The sequence below is a fragment of the Lynx rufus genome, unplaced genomic scaffold, assembly GCF_022079265.1.
Source record: "Lynx rufus isolate CCGP_SWC_20201006 ecotype Redwood Valley unplaced genomic scaffold, mLynRuf1.p SCAF_2, whole genome shotgun sequence".
Taxonomy (NCBI): domain Eukaryota; kingdom Metazoa; phylum Chordata; class Mammalia; order Carnivora; family Felidae; genus Lynx; species Lynx rufus.
The window spans coordinates 144,388,690-144,404,160 of record NW_025814834.1 but is presented as its reverse complement, the minus strand read 5'-3'; the positions used below and the strand labels follow the sequence as shown (position 1 = coordinate 144,404,160).

The 15,471-nt window shown below is 37.5% G+C and overlaps 1 protein-coding gene across 3 annotated transcripts in view; it reads left to right on the top strand.

Annotated features, from left to right (window-relative positions):
• The window catches only part of BTBD8 (BTB domain containing 8), a 106,656-nt gene that overhangs the window by 53,000 nt on the left and 38,185 nt on the right, over positions 1-15,471 (top strand). For all 3 annotated transcript variants that reach the window (XM_047085547.1, XM_047085546.1, XM_047085548.1), the window contains one exon: positions 7,522-7,611. In XM_047085547.1, coding sequence (XP_046941503.1) covers positions 7,522-7,611 — 90 coding nt within the window. The remainder of the gene's footprint in view (positions 1-7,521; positions 7,612-15,471) is intronic.

Here is a 15,471-nt window from a genome sequence, read left to right as displayed (position 1 = left end):
TATTTTTTTATTTCCTCTTTGATTTCTTGGTTGACTCCTTCATTGGAAGTAGCATTTTATTTAACTTTCATATATTTGTGTTCTTTCCAGATTTTTTCTTGTGGTTGATTTCTGATATCATAGCGTTGTGGTCAGAAAAGCTCTATGGCTTAATTTCCATCTTTTTGAATTTGTTGACACTTGTTTTGTGACCTAATGTGATCTGTATATTAATGCTGATCCATACATGAATACTCCATGTGCACTTGAAAAGAATGTGTGTTCTGATACTTTATGATGGAATATTCTAAATATATTTGTTAGATCCATCTCCTCCAATGTGTCATTTAAAGCCACTGTTTACTTAAACGATTTTCTGTTTGGATGATCTATCTACTGATGTAAATCGGTGTTAAAATCCCCTAGTATTGTTGTATTACTGTCAATTACTTCCATTATGTTTGTTATTAACTGCTTTTTTTTTTTAATTTTTTTTTCAACGCTTTTTATTTATTTTTGGGACAGAGAGAGACAGAGCATGAACGGGGGAGGGGCAGAGAGAGAGGGAGACACAGAATCGGAAACAGGCTCCAGGCTCTGAGCCATCAGCCCAGAGCCTGACGCAGGGCTCAAACTCATGGACCGCGAGATTGTGACCTGGCTGAAGTCGGACGCTTAACCGACTGCGCCACCCAGGCGCCCCTATTAACTGCTTTTTGTATTTGGGTGCCTCAGTGTTGGGTGCATTAACATGTACAGTTGCTACATCTTCTTGTTGGATTGTTCCCTTTGTGATTATATAGTGTCCTTCTCTGTCTCTTGTTATAGTCTTTGTTTTAAAGTTTATTTTGTCCAATATAAATATTGCTCCCTTGGCTTTCTTTTCACTTCCATTTGCATGATGTTTCTTCACTTTCATTCTGCATGTGTCTTTAGTATGAAATGAGTCTCTTGTAGGCAGCATATAGATGGGTCTTGCTTTTTTATCCATTCCATCACCCTATGTCTTTTTATTGGAACACTTAGTCCATTTACATTAAAGTAATTATTGATATGTATGGACTTACTGCTATTTTGTTACTTGTTACGGTTGTTTTTGTATTTCTTCTCGGTTCCTTTCTTACTCTCTTCTCTCATGGTTTGCTGGCTATCTTTAGTGATATAATTGGATTCCTTTCTCTTTATTTTTTTGCATATCTGTTACTGGTTTTGATTTATGGTTGTCGTTAAGTTTATATGTAACATCTTTTGCATATAGCAGTCTGTATTAAGTTGATGATCGCTTTAAGTTTGAACGCATTCTTTATACCTCTCCCTGCCACCCTTCCCCCCACGTTTTAGGTATATAAGTGTCATACTTTACATCCTTTTATTTTGTGAATCCCTTGACCAATATTTATATATGTAGTTTATTTCACTGCTTTTCTGCTTCCTGCTTTTCTTAGTCATACTTATGGTCTTTCCTTTCATTTCAAAAATTCCTTTTAACATTTCTTGTATGGCTAGTTTAGTGGTGATGAATTCCTTTAACTTTTGTTTGTCTGGCAACCTCTTTATCTCTCCTTCAATTCTGAATGATAGCCTTGCTGGATAGAGTTCTTGGCTGCAGGGTTTTTTCTTTCAGCAGTTTGAATATGTCATGCTACTCCCTTCTGTCCTGGAAAATTTCTGCTGAAAAATTTGCTGATAGCTTTATGGGATTTCCTTTGTATGTAACTTTTCTTTTCTTTTCTTTTCTTTTTTTTTCTTGCTGCTTTAAAATTTTTCTCTTTATCATTACTTTTTTCCATTTTAATTGCTATGTGTCTTGGTATGGACTTCTTTGGGTTGATTTTGTTGGTGGCACTCTGTCTCCTGGATCTGGATTTCTGTTTGCTTTCCCAGGTTTGGGAAGTTTTCAGCTATTATTTGTTCAAATAAATTTTCTCTCTCTTTTCTCTCCCCTTTTCTCTCTCTTCTTCCTGTGTCCCTGTTATGTGAATGTTATTGTGCTTGATGGTGTTGCTGAGTTCCCTAAGTCTATTTTTAATTCTTTTTTCTCTCCCCTGTTCAGGTTGATTGCTTTCCATTACTCTATCCTCCAGGTCTCAATCCTTTCTGCTTCTTCTAGTCTACAATTTATTCTCTTTAATGTATTTTTACTTTTAGTTATTGTGTTCTTCATCTGTGATTGGTTCTTTTATGTTTCCTATCTCTTTGTTGAGAGGTCCTCCACTCTTTTCTCAAGTCCAGTGAGTACCTTTATGACCATTACTTAAAATTCTCCATTTTATTTACATCTCTTGTAATTTTGTCTTGTTCTTTCATTTGGGACATACTCCTCTTTCTCTTCATTTTTTCTAACTCTGTGTATGTGTAGTAGGAAAGTCATCTACATCTCATGGTCTTGAAAGTAGTGGCCTTATGAAGAAGAGATTCTATAGTGCTCTGCTTTGCGGTGCCCTATTCATCAGAACCTCGTACTTCAGTGGTGTCTCCTATATGTGTACATGTGACCTACTGTTGTTGCTGAGCCACTTTTGCCTCAGTCCATTTGGCTCTCTTTACCTGTCGTGGGTAAGCGTTGCTCCCTGTGCTCTTAGTGGGCCAGTCTGGGGCCACCTTGGGGCCACCTTGGGCTTAACTGAGTCAGACCAGGCATTTGCCAGAGATGCAGTAGCATGGAACTGTAGGGCCCTTTCCCTCTGTTGTCCCCTGAGAAGCTTTTATTTGGTGATTAGGTCACACTCTCAGACCCAGTATCTGCCCCTAGCCCACTTGTGGGGCTGGAGTTAGACCAGTATGTGTAGTTATTTTCCTCTCTCACTGACGGCAGGAGGCGTTTTGGAGTGGTGCTGGCCCCTTATAGGGGTGCTTGCACATTGCCATGCCTGTGGCACTGCTTTGGATAATCTCCTGTCAAGGGTGTATTGGAGAGGGCATGTTCGCAGGAGAACATGGAGGTGGGATGCTCTTTGTCAGGAAGGTCTGAGCTACTGTACTGCAGGAGGGGACCTGCAGCTGCCCAGGAAAACACCTATGCAGGCTGGGATGAAGGAGATGGGTCCCTAGGAGAATTTGGGGGGTGAGACATGCTATTAAAAGCTAGGTGGAGAGTGTACATGTTTCACTGGTTCTCACAGGTGTCCATGTATGTATGCTAGGGGGTGGGGAAGGATAATGGCGCCTACTGGCTCTTTTGTTCTTGGAGAAGTCTCCCAATTATCACTGCCCCTCCAGCATATACTCTGAGCTTAGTAAATAAATCTCCACCTGTATACCCCAGGTGTCTTTGAAACTGGTGCTTCTATGCTATATCTCAGCAGGGCTGTTTGTTGTGCTTTCTCTTAAGGGCAGGGATTCTGTGTTCCTGGCTCTTGCAGAGCTGAGGCTAATTTTTAGAGTTCCAGGTGTTAAGCCCCACTGATGATTAGGCCCTTCTGATATTTAAAGCCAAATTTTGTGGGGATTGGCTTCCCTGTGCAGGTTCCTCCTTACCTGGGTGTCTGGTTAGGGGGTCTGCCCCTCTCTGCACTGGTGGTGCCCCTCCCACCACACACAATCCCACTGATCTGTTTGGCTCCTGACGGCATCTCTGCTATTCCTACCCTTTCAACGTGGCCTCTTCTCTACTTTTAGCTGTGGAGAGACTGTTCTGCCAGTCTTTGTATCATTTCTGAGATATTATACTGACATGGGTATTACCTAGCTGTATCCATGGGATGAGGTGGACATTGAAGCCTAGCACATTGCCATCTACCTGGAAGTCCTGATGGGTTGTTACTAATGTATAAACTGTGGAACTTCTGCAATCAAGATAGAGAATTTTCATCACCTGAAAGTTCTCCCATGTCTGTTTACCTCCCCTCTCCCTAGCTCCACAAATTAAGTTTCATATGCTTATTTGCCATATGTATATCTTCTTTGGCGCATGTGTGTTCATATCTTTTGCTCATTTTTAAATTGGGTTCTTTTCCTATTTTTGTGTGTTTTTAATCATAGGTTATTTTACCTGTCTTAGAATTTCATGTAAATGAACTTAGACATACTATGTCTGGTTTCATTTGTTTGGTATAATGTTTTTGAGCTTTATCTTGGAATATTATACATATCAGTATTTTATTCAGTTTTTACTGGTAAAAAGTTTTGCAGTATTTTTGGATATGCCACATTAGTTCTTTCTCCTGTTTTTAGATATATTGGTTTCTCTCATTTAGCTTTTACTAAGAAAGGTGGATTTTCTGTGCAAGTCTTTGTGTAAATATATATTTTCATTTCTCTTGGGTAAATTCCTAGGGATAATTTCTAGGTTTATGGTAAGTGAGTGTTAGCTTTTTGTGAAATTGACAAACATTTCTTCAAAGAGGTGGTGCCATTTTACTGCATGCTAGGAAGTGTTCTAGTTGTTCCGCATCTTCACCACCAGTTGACATTTGTCAATCTTTTTAATTTTTGCCACTCTAGTAGATGTGTAGTGGTATCACACTGTGGTTTTTATTTGCATTCCCCTAATCTACATAGTAATGTTGATTATCATTTCATAAGCTTATTGGCCATTTGCATATCTTGTGATTTTTCTGGTCATCTTTTGCCCATTTTTAAAAAAAATTTTTTTTTTTAACATTTATTCATTTTTGAGAGACAGAGAGAGACAGAGCATGAGTGGGGAAGGGGCAGGGAGAGAGGGAGACACAGAACCCGAAGCAGGCTACAGGCTCTGAGCCATCAGCACAGAGCCTGATGCAGGGCTCGAACCCACGAACTGCGAGATCATGACCTGAGCCGAAGTCGGACGCTCAGCCGACTGAGCCACCCAGGCGCCCCTTTAAAGCATTCTTAAAGGAACTGATTTGGCACAAATTTTAATATAAGTAAACTATTGAGAAACAGATATGTATCTTTTCCCCCCTTAACAGGAATCATGTCCTGTTCTGACCATAGCTTTTTCAGTCCTAATCTAATGCTCAAAACTTGATGTGCTATCTTGCTATACAACTGAGCATAAACTTGTTTTTTGAAGGAAGATAGTTTCTGTCAATATATTATCTGATAAATTTTTTGTGTATGCCCATTTTTTACCTGGATTATTTATGTGCTTGTATTTAGTTGTGATAGTTCTCTACACACTCTGGATTCAAGTTATTTGGTAGATATATGTTTTACAGGTATTTTCTCTGAATATTTTGCTTATCTTTCCATTTTCCTACAAATGATTTTTAAAGGACTAAAGTTTTTAATTTTGTTAAATTTAAATTTTTTATGTTAAAAAAACTTTTTTTTAAATTTTACATTTATTTATTTTTGAGAGACAGAGTGAGACAGAGCACGAGCAGGGAGGGCCAGAGAGAGGAGACACAGAATCTGAAGCAGCCTCCAGGCTCTGAGTAAGCAGTCAGCACAGAGCTTGACACGGGGCTTGAACCCATGAACTGTGAAATCATGACCTGAGCTGAAGTCGGACACTCAACCGACTGAGTCACCCAGGCGCCCCTAAAATTTTTATGTTTTTTTAACAAACTGGTTCATGCTTTTTGTTGCCCTAAGAAATCTTTGCCTACCCCAGAGTTGCAAAGATTTTCATCTTTTTTCTTCTAGAGATTTTATAGCATTAGCTTTTATATTTAGGATTTGGTTCATTTTGAGTAGGTTTTTGTGTATGGTGTGAGGTTAACTGTCAAGGTTCATTTCTTTCCCTTCAAATCTCCACTTCCAGTACCTTTTGTTGATAACACTGTCTTTACCCCCATCAAATTACCTTAACAACTTTGTTGAAAAGCAGTTGGTCATATATGTGTGGTCGGTTTTTGGATTTTCAGCTCTCTTCCATAATCTGTGTGTCTGTCCCTACATAAATACCATATTATCTTGATTACTGTCACTTTATAGTAAGTCTGAAAATCATGTCTTCCAACTTTTTTTCTCCTTTCTGATGCTTATTTGGCTATTGTAGTTCCTTTGTTTTTCCATATACCTTTTAAATCAACTTATCAGTTGCCACTTAAAAAACTTGATTGAGATTGTGTTGAAATGAGAAATTAATTTAGGCAAAATGAATGTGTTAACAATTTTGGATCTTCAAATTATGAGCAAAGTTTAGCCCTCTCTAGGTCTTTTAAAATTTATTTCAGCAATGTTTTATAGCTTTTAATGTGGAGGTTTTGCACTCTTTTGTTACATTTTTTCCCTATTTATTTGACCTCTTTTGATATTAGTGTAAATGAAGTTCTTTCCTTCATTTTCTAGTTGTTCACTATTACACCTGATTATCTTTGGATGATTGCTAGAAATTTTATTGAATATTTATAGAAATAATTTGACACTCTGGGTGATGTTATTTTAACGAAGACTGAATTTCCTTCTGCTTCTGTCCAGATGTTAGACTAGATGCAGATCACTTTAATCCAGTTAGGGATTGAGCAGATTCAAAGTGGGCCTTCAGTGCTAAAAAGGGCTTTTCTATTTCCTGTTCATTCTTCATTTAGGGTATAGCCCTTCAGATTCCAACTGAAATTTTGAGATCTCCACCAAAGCCTCCCCTCTTTGATTGACCCGAATTTCAGTTTGTATGCCTCCAAGCTTATAAAGATTGCCGAAAGCTATACTCAGCTTCTTACCTCTCAATCATTTTTTTTTGGCTTTCATTTGGCAATCACCTCAATGGAAAAAGTTTCCTAAAATACTTGAGTCAGCTCTTTTGTCTTCTTTCTTATAACTTATCTCAAAATCTGTGACCATGGTATCTTTCTGAGGCCTTCAAATCATTCCTGCTGTCTTAAAAAAAAAAATCTATGTGCATGTCTATATCTATATGTGTCTCCCTTTTTTCTTAGCTATTTTCAGGAGTGTTGCTCTGAGACACCCTAATAAGTCATTGCCAGAAGTATATTTTTCTTCTTGTCCCCTCCACTCTTCCATCTCATTCTCCACTAGAATATAATATTGTTCTCTGTATCTCATTTACTGCTGTATTCCTAGCACTTAGTATACTGCCTAGCACAAAATAGCACAAAAATATCTAGTCAATAGATATTTGTCAAATTAAAAAATGAATAATACATTGACATTTTCTGTGAAAAGATAGAATTGAAATTCAGAAGAAAATATCTTCCCTGTTATTTCTCATAGCTAAGATATAGCTGTTCTTTAGCATAATAGGGTGAGTTCTGAACTTGAATTCAGGACCTTTATAGTTCTAGTGCCTTTTTAATTGATATTCCCTCAAAATGTTAAATAACATCTTTTCTTTATCCATGTGTAAATTATTTATTACTCTCTTATTCATGGAAATAGTTTCAACTGTTATTATAAAGTTAAAGAGTTTTCAAGGGAAAAAATAAAAAAAAGATAAAAAGGACATTGGAATTAATGTTCTAATTAACTAATCAAAATATTTAAGTATAAATATAGGTTTGTAATTTTTATGATGGTTATAATTCTTCCAGTGAATACAATCAAGGCAAATAGCTTATCATGTTTTAAGAGGTAAAGATGAAGAATTTCATTAAAAATTACATTTTGCATAGTACATAAATGTCTACCTGTGTTTTTCTCCCTTTCCTTTAGAGCCATTTTAAGTGCCAGATCCAGTTATTTTGCTGCAATGCTGAGTGGCTGCTGGGCTGAAAGCTCCCAAAAGTGTATTACTCTTCAAGGGTAAGCATAATTTTTACAAGGCAGCTTGACTGCAAATAATACTTCATACAGAACACTTCTAATGAATCTGTTTTCTCCATATATTCATTGAAATGTTTCTCATGTTGTGGAATTCAATGAAGTACATCTTCTGAAAATGAGAGATAGTAGGGAACATTTAGTAATAGAGATAGCATGTTAGTCTTCCCAGACTGCTAAAATAAAATATCACTACTGAGTGGCTTAAACAACAGAAATTTATTTTCTCAGAATTTGGCAAGATCAGAGTACCAGCAAGGTTTGTCTTATGAGAGCTCTTACCTTGGGTTGCAGACAGCTTATTCTCTGTGTGTGCTTAATGGCCTTCCCTTAGTGCATCGGGGCAAGGGGAGGTGAAAAGAAGGTAGAGGGAGAGAGACAGAGAGAGCTCTCTGGTTTCTTCTATTTTAGCACCTCAGGGCAGGGCCCCATCTTATTATCTAATTTAACCTCAATTCCTTATAAGCCCCATCTCCAAATATAGCCACATTGTGGAGTTAGGCCTCAGTATATAAATTTGGGTGCGTGGGGAAACACAAATATTCAGTATGTAAAAGGTAGTTTCTTTTTTATCTTTTAAAGAATAATTTGGATAGGTATGGATTTCATTGACTTATGAGGCAATGGTGTATCTACACAATTTGTGGCAGTTTATATAAACTGCTAAGATAGTTATTAAGATATAAACTAGTACCTTAAATGATAAAAAGGACCCTTTGTTTTTTTTAGTGTTTATTCATTTTTGAGAGAGAGAAAGAGCATGCGTGGGGAAGCAGCAGAGAGAGGGAGACATAGAATCCAAAGCAGGCTCCAGGCTATGAGCTGTCAGCACAGAGCCCAATGTGGGGCTCTAACCCACAAACTGTGAGATCATGACCTGAGCTGAAGTCAGACGTTTAACCGACTAAGCCACCCAGGTGCTCCAAGAAGGACCCTTTTTTGGTCACAGATAATCACTGTGAGATTCTGTAGTGTACAGTGTGGGGAAGGGCTTTCTCAGTAGGAAAAATGCCTGGGAGTTCTGAGGGAACCTCTCAGCCCTGCATCTTGGCCAGAATCTTGGGTACGGCATAGTGATAGTGGCAATTCCATGAAAATGGATGCATGGAAATTACTGATAAATTCTTAACCATTTATTTGTCTCCCTGACCTATAATTTTGGTTCTTCTTGGTTATAATCATCTGGTTCTCTTACTAAGTAGAACAAATCTCCAAATGCCTGTCATTTTGTAATTTTTCACTCTATAAAAAATGGATTTTATATGCCAAGCTAAAGAGTTTATTATCCTGGGTAAAAGGGATGTATAGATAGAGCAGTTGGTGACATTCTGTTATCACTATTGAAAACACTCTGAAAAGTATACGTATCCTACTGATAAGATCTCTTCCTTTATGATGAATTTAAAATATCTGCTGAATAAATAGTGCTAGTAGAGGCTAGAATCTTTCTAAGTGTGCCAATCCTAGGGATAATTATATTGGTGTAATTTTGGAAAATTTTAGATGTTTTAGACATCATTTTAAAAAACTGTCAATCCACTCTCCTTAGAAATGAATTCAACAGAAATTTAAATGGAGAGAGAACACTAGTTTGACTCAAAATGCAACTTCTGACAGTCATTAAAAAATCACGTGATTCTGTGTAGTGAGAAAAAAGTCAAAAGAAGAGTGTGATTATGGGATCTCATTCTACAGCAAGGGAAAGTAATTTACAGAAAGCACATGTCTGATTTTTTCCTAGAAGAAATCTTAGTTCCTTGTAGGTTTAGTGACAGTTTTTACTATCTGATGTCTATTAGGTAGCTATTTCTTTCTTCCTTTCTCCAAATAGATTTTGTCCTCAGGAGTAATAGTAATGCCATGTTTTTTCTAGGCTTCTTCCACATTTACTATGCACTTTGATTTTTAGAATCAGTCTTTGAGAGAGCAGGTGTATTCATATATTGCAGATGAGTAAAAACAAGATCAGTTAAGTTAAATGTCTTCCTGGAGTCACCTGGTAAATAAGTGCTTATGCTGAATATAAATCACATGGTTTTGATAAGTACTTCAGTGTCGATTCCACCACAGTCACTAAAGAGTTTAAAAGTTTCCTGTTGGCATGTATTCTTGAGCTAGTGCATACTCGTCTCCTCCACTGTTTAAATCCTTGATTTTCAAATTTTATCCCATAGAACCCTAAAGTTCTTGGTAGTATGTTAGGAAACACATGGCATGGGATTGGGATCTGAGGGGAAAACTATATAGGAAGGGCTGCCCCTTCAACCAGAACTGCTCTACTTTTATCTCTTTTTTTTTTTTTTAATTTTTTTTTTTTCAACGTTTATTTATTTTTTTGGGGGACAGAGAGAGACAGAGCATGAACGGGGTAGGGGCAGAGAGAGAGGGAGACACAGAATCGGAAACAGGCTCCAGGCTCCGAGCCATCAGCCCAGAGCCCGACGCGGGGCTCGAACTCACGGACCGCGAGATCGTGACCCGGCCGAAGTCGGACGCTTAACCGACTGCGCCACCCAGGCGCCCCTACTTTTATCTCTTTTATGTTGTTTAAGATGACCTCTGAGTTTAGCTATAGGAATAAAGGCAGTCCTTAATCAGCCCTCATGAGTGATCAGATTAAACATTCAAAACACACAGGCTTTTAAAGATGCAGTTTATTTAGAGGTTAGTAGGCAAGAAGGAAGTAGTAGCATCAACTGCTGGTCTCTACTGTCTTAACCTATAATTTTCCATCCTTTATTATGATGGATGTGATGGATGAATATCTCCTGTTATAATATGGCCTGACTACCACTGACCAACTTTAGTAACTTGCTCAAGGGAAAGCCAAATAGAAGTAGCCAAACTTGTTTTAGAGTTCTGTTTGGCTTTCCCTTGAGCAAGCTACTAAAGTTGATGAATGGTAGTCAGAGACAGATATCATATGATTTCACTTATATGTGAAATCTAAAAAGCAAAACAAATGAATAAACAAACAAAAGGCAGAAACAGACCCATAAATACAGAGAACTAATGACTGACAGAGGGGGAGGGTGTGGGTGTGGGCAAAATGGGTGAAAGAGAGTGGGAGATATAGGCTTCCAGTTGTAGAAAGAATAAGCCACAGGAATAAAAGGTACAGCATAGGGAATATAGTCAATGGTATTGTAATAGTGTTGCATGGTGACAGATGGTAGCTACACTTGAGGTGAACATAGCATAACATATAGAGTGGTTGAATCACCGTGTTGTATTCTTGAAACTTAAGTAACATTGTGTGTCAACTATACTAAAAAAAATGTCATTGAAGTAAAAGCATGTTGTAGTAGTGACAGCAATGATCAGGCTCACTCCCCTTATAGTATTTTCCTCTCTCTTCGGTTGTGGTAAGCAAGGCTCTGTTTCTCACTGGTTCATCTTTCCTATAGCTACTAGGTCAGCAGTGGTGGCTTACTGCTGGAAATCTCACATTGGAAATAAGGATACATTTCTTTTTGGCTCAACTGTTTTGTTTGGTAAAGCAAGGTTTTCTAATACTAAAATGAAGGAAGAAAGTTTCTCCTGACAGATACTGGGTTTTATCCATATCCTTTATTATCATCACACAGTATTTTTTGCTTTCCCCTCTTGTACCACGTATCAAATTGACTGTGTCAAATTACCACCTACAATGGTATTAGTATCATGGGATATGAAGCTATAGGAAGGCTAAAGGGAATTTAAGAAAATTGAGGCTAAAAAGGATTTAGAAATTTTGCTTTTTAAAAAACTGCACCTTAAAATTTTTTTTATATTATAACAATCTACAAAACAAATTCTTTTTTCACATTCACATTAGCTTGTATTGTGTACTTGGGTAGATGTTTGTGTGGGTAATATAGTACAGTAAAAAGATCATGGACGTCGGTGTCATTATAGGTAGTCCAGTATCCAGTCCTAACTTGCTACATGACTTTAGGGTCATTGTGTATCTTCCCTGAGTTTCCTAAAGTTGTTGAAGGATTAAATGAGATATAGTGCTTGGTATGTAATATATAGTGCTTATTAATATTTGTCTTTTCTTTTTTCCCTAGATTAGATTGTTCTCATTTTCTAGAGACAAATGGGTTCAAGCAAGGTCCATTACCAATACCAGGACAGCAATGCCTGCTTTTGCTTGATCAGCAGCCTTTTTTGGAACTGTGCCACTGTTGTATGTCTGCAGGATGTTTCCTGCAGTAGATTAGAACGAAATCCTGTCTGTCCTCACAGAAAAGAATTACAGTGTTTTTAATGAGTTGGTAACTCATAGACCTATAATGCATATGATATTTTTCAAAAGGGATAGCCTTCAGTAAATGGAGGTAGGAATAGTAGAGTCCTGTAATCCTAGTTCTACCTGTGCCCCAGTATTGGGAGGTGCTAGGAAGTTGTCCAGTTTTCATGGACAAAGGTGGAAATTCTCAACATCCTATACTGGAAATTGAACCACAGCCAGTATTTATATAACTGCACACATTTCAATTTTTATATAAATAGAAGTCTTCCATTGGTGGCTTGAGGCTTTAGAACATAAATCTGGATTTTCTCATCTCCCTTGGGAGATTCCTGGGATTACACTAAATTTTCAGAATGATCTTTTGAAATATAAATTAGATATATGTATTTCTCTTCTGACTAAAATTGCTCAATGCCGTCTCATCACAGTGAGAATTAAACTGAAATCTTCACCACCAACCTATAAGACCCTGTATGATCTGGCTCCTGGGTTTTTCCAGACCATCCCACCTAAATTAACTACAGCCCAACTCTCCAGTTACCCTCTTTTATATTATCTTGTTATGTTGTTTTCATGGCACTTTTCACTATTAAAAGTACCTTTTTTATATATATTTGTTTACATATTTACTGTCCATGGCCTCCCTCTACAATGAAAGCTTCTTGTATCTTCGAGGTCTAGAATAGAGCCTATTATTCAATAAATAATTGAATGTGAATGAACAAACGAATGAATGAGTTCCTATGTTACCTTAGCCCACAGACACAGGACCCTGAAACTTTAGGAAGCACACATAAAGCACAGAGATTTTAGTAGACCAGATGTATGTTTATTCTCTGATCTTAGAGCTCTGTCCTCTCATAGGTCTTTCTTCCCTAAATATATGTAATGTTTTCATCTCCTAAAAGCTTTAATTCTGATTACATTTATTTGTTTAAAAAAAATTTTTTTAATGGTTTTATTTATTTTTGAAGGACAGAGAGAGACAGAGCATGAGCGGGGGTGGGGAGGAGCAGAGAGAGAGGGAGACACAGAATTCGAAGCAGGCTCCAGGCTCTAAGCTGTCAGCACAGAGCCCGATGCGGGGCTCGAACCCATGAACTGTGAGGTCATGACCTGAGCCGAAGTTGTACGCCTAACTGACTGAGCCACCCAGGCACCCCTATTCTGATTACATTTAAATGGGGATAGTGCTTTCAGTCTTTCCATTTAAACTGTGGGCTATTGAAGTGATTTGTTGTTTTTCTAGGTCATTTGATCATGTTTTTATAAATACTTTTAGTAAAAATACAAATGAGTTACGACACTGTGATGAAAATGCAGTTTAGTAAAACATCTGTAAAACTGAGGGAAAATGTTTTCTTGCTGTTTTTATAACCATATATTGATATATAGGCCCAAATGTCTGGATGTTCCTATCGAGTTTAATAAAACTATTGTTTTTCTTTAGTCATTATTATCTTTTGCTTGAAAAGTCAGGTCTGGAAAGAAACTATTATTTAACCATAAATGACCAATCCTCATTAACAGTAAGAAGAATAGCTCTTGAAATTTTGATGGAAAGTGCATTGAATAGTATATATTCTAGTAATTACGCTAGTGTTTTAGATTAGCAGACTGCAGATAATGTGGCATGATTATTCTGAGATTAAATCTTGCCATATCCATAGTATGTAAATTAGAAGAGATTTGACTTTTTTTCCTAAGTATTAAAGATGTGGAGTTTTTGAACCAGCATAAACCAGTACTTGGCCATAGTGGGGGGCCAGTAAATATGTATTAAATTAATTAATACAGGGGCGCCTGGGTGGCGCAGTCGGTTAAGCGTCCGACTTCGGCCAGGTCACGATCTCGCGGTCCGGGAGTTCGAGCCCCGCGTCAGGCTCTGGGCTGATGGCTCGGAGCCTGGAGCCTGTTTCCGATTCTGTGTCTCCCTCTCTCTCTGCCCCTCCCCCGTTCATGCTCTGTCTCTCTCTGTCCCAAAAATAAATAAACATTGAAAAAAAAAATTAAAAAAAAATAAATTAATTAATTAATACATATTTAAATTAATTAAATTAATTAAAAAATACTTACATATTTTCAACTTAGTATTCCTCTGAAGGCAATGCTATAAGTGTCCAAGTAAGCCATTCATTAAACATTCTTCAAACATGTCTTGAGCATATGTTGTATAAGACCATAGAATCAAACACCTGAGTCCTACCCTGTGGAACTCTATTTCTTTTCTTCTCTCTTTCCTTCTTTCTTGCTTTTAGCAGATTAGATACTGTAATATCTTAAGATTGTATAATATTGTTAAGCTAGCTTAACAAACTGTGGGAGTCTTATCGGCACTGTTCCCACCCTGATTTCCACTGCAGAGCTCCAATATTGTGTGGGGGAAGAAAATTCTTCTCATCCTGGGGGTACAGAATCAATGCTGACATTCGGTTGCTACTAGAACAACAAGGATAAATAAGATACAGCCTGCCCTAGCAGGACTCAGTCTAGAAGAAGCAAATGTGTAAATAAAGATATCACAAGTCAGTCTGATAAATGTGATAATGGAAGTATATAGTATAGTGTACTGCTTAAGAGCCCATACTTTGGAGTCAATAGGCCTGGACTTAAATGGTGGTGTATCGCTAGCCATTTGGCCTTGGGCAAGTTACTTGATTTCAGTTTTTCATTTATAAAACAAGACTAATAATAGTATCTCCTATTGAGTTGTTACGATTATTAAATGAGCCAGTGGCACTCAAAATGCTTATTAGCTCAGTGACTGGTTCATAAGTGCTCAATAAATGTTAGTTATTACTATGTTTACCATTCAGTGATTTTTTTTTTTCCCTTGGAAACATTAAGGAAACAATCAGAGATAAAGAGCCACATGTCTGGTTTCTGAAAGATGAAGGAAGTAGAGAGGGAGAATATTTTAAACAGAGTATATGGATGTACTAAGGCATAGATGTATAAGGAATTATAAGTAGTTCAGGTGCAGGAAATGAGTAGTTCATTTATCTTGGAACAGCTGCTAGAGAGGGTGAACTAGAGGTCAGATGATAAAGAACACTATACACCAGTCTAAGGAATTTGAACTTTTTTTTCTATGGGCAATAGAGAATTGTTGAAGGGTTTTCACTCTAAAAGCAGTGTGGGAAATGGGATGCAAAGAGATTATTTCAGGTAGGAAACTTACATGAGAGAGAAGATACAGTCATAGTACAGATTAGAGGAAAAATTTCACCTCTCCCAGAGCAGTCAGAGGAGAAACAGCAGAGGCTAACTTCCAGAAATTTTTGAAGCTATAAGTGATGAGATATAATGAGGGAGAGGATCAAGATGAATCTCATGGTCTAATTTAGGTATCTAGGGGTGCCTGGGTGGCTCAGTCGGTTGAGCGTCTGACTTCGGCTCAGGTCATGATCTCGCAGTCTGTGAGTTGGAGCCCCGTGTCAGGCTCTGTGCTGACAGCTCAGAGCCTGGAGCCTGCTTCAGATTCTGTGTCTCCCTCTCTCTCTGCCCCTCCGCAACTCATTCTGTCTCTTTCTCTTTCTGTCAAAAATAAATAAACTTTAAAAAATTAAAAAAAATAATTTAGGTATCTAGATGATAATCTAGAT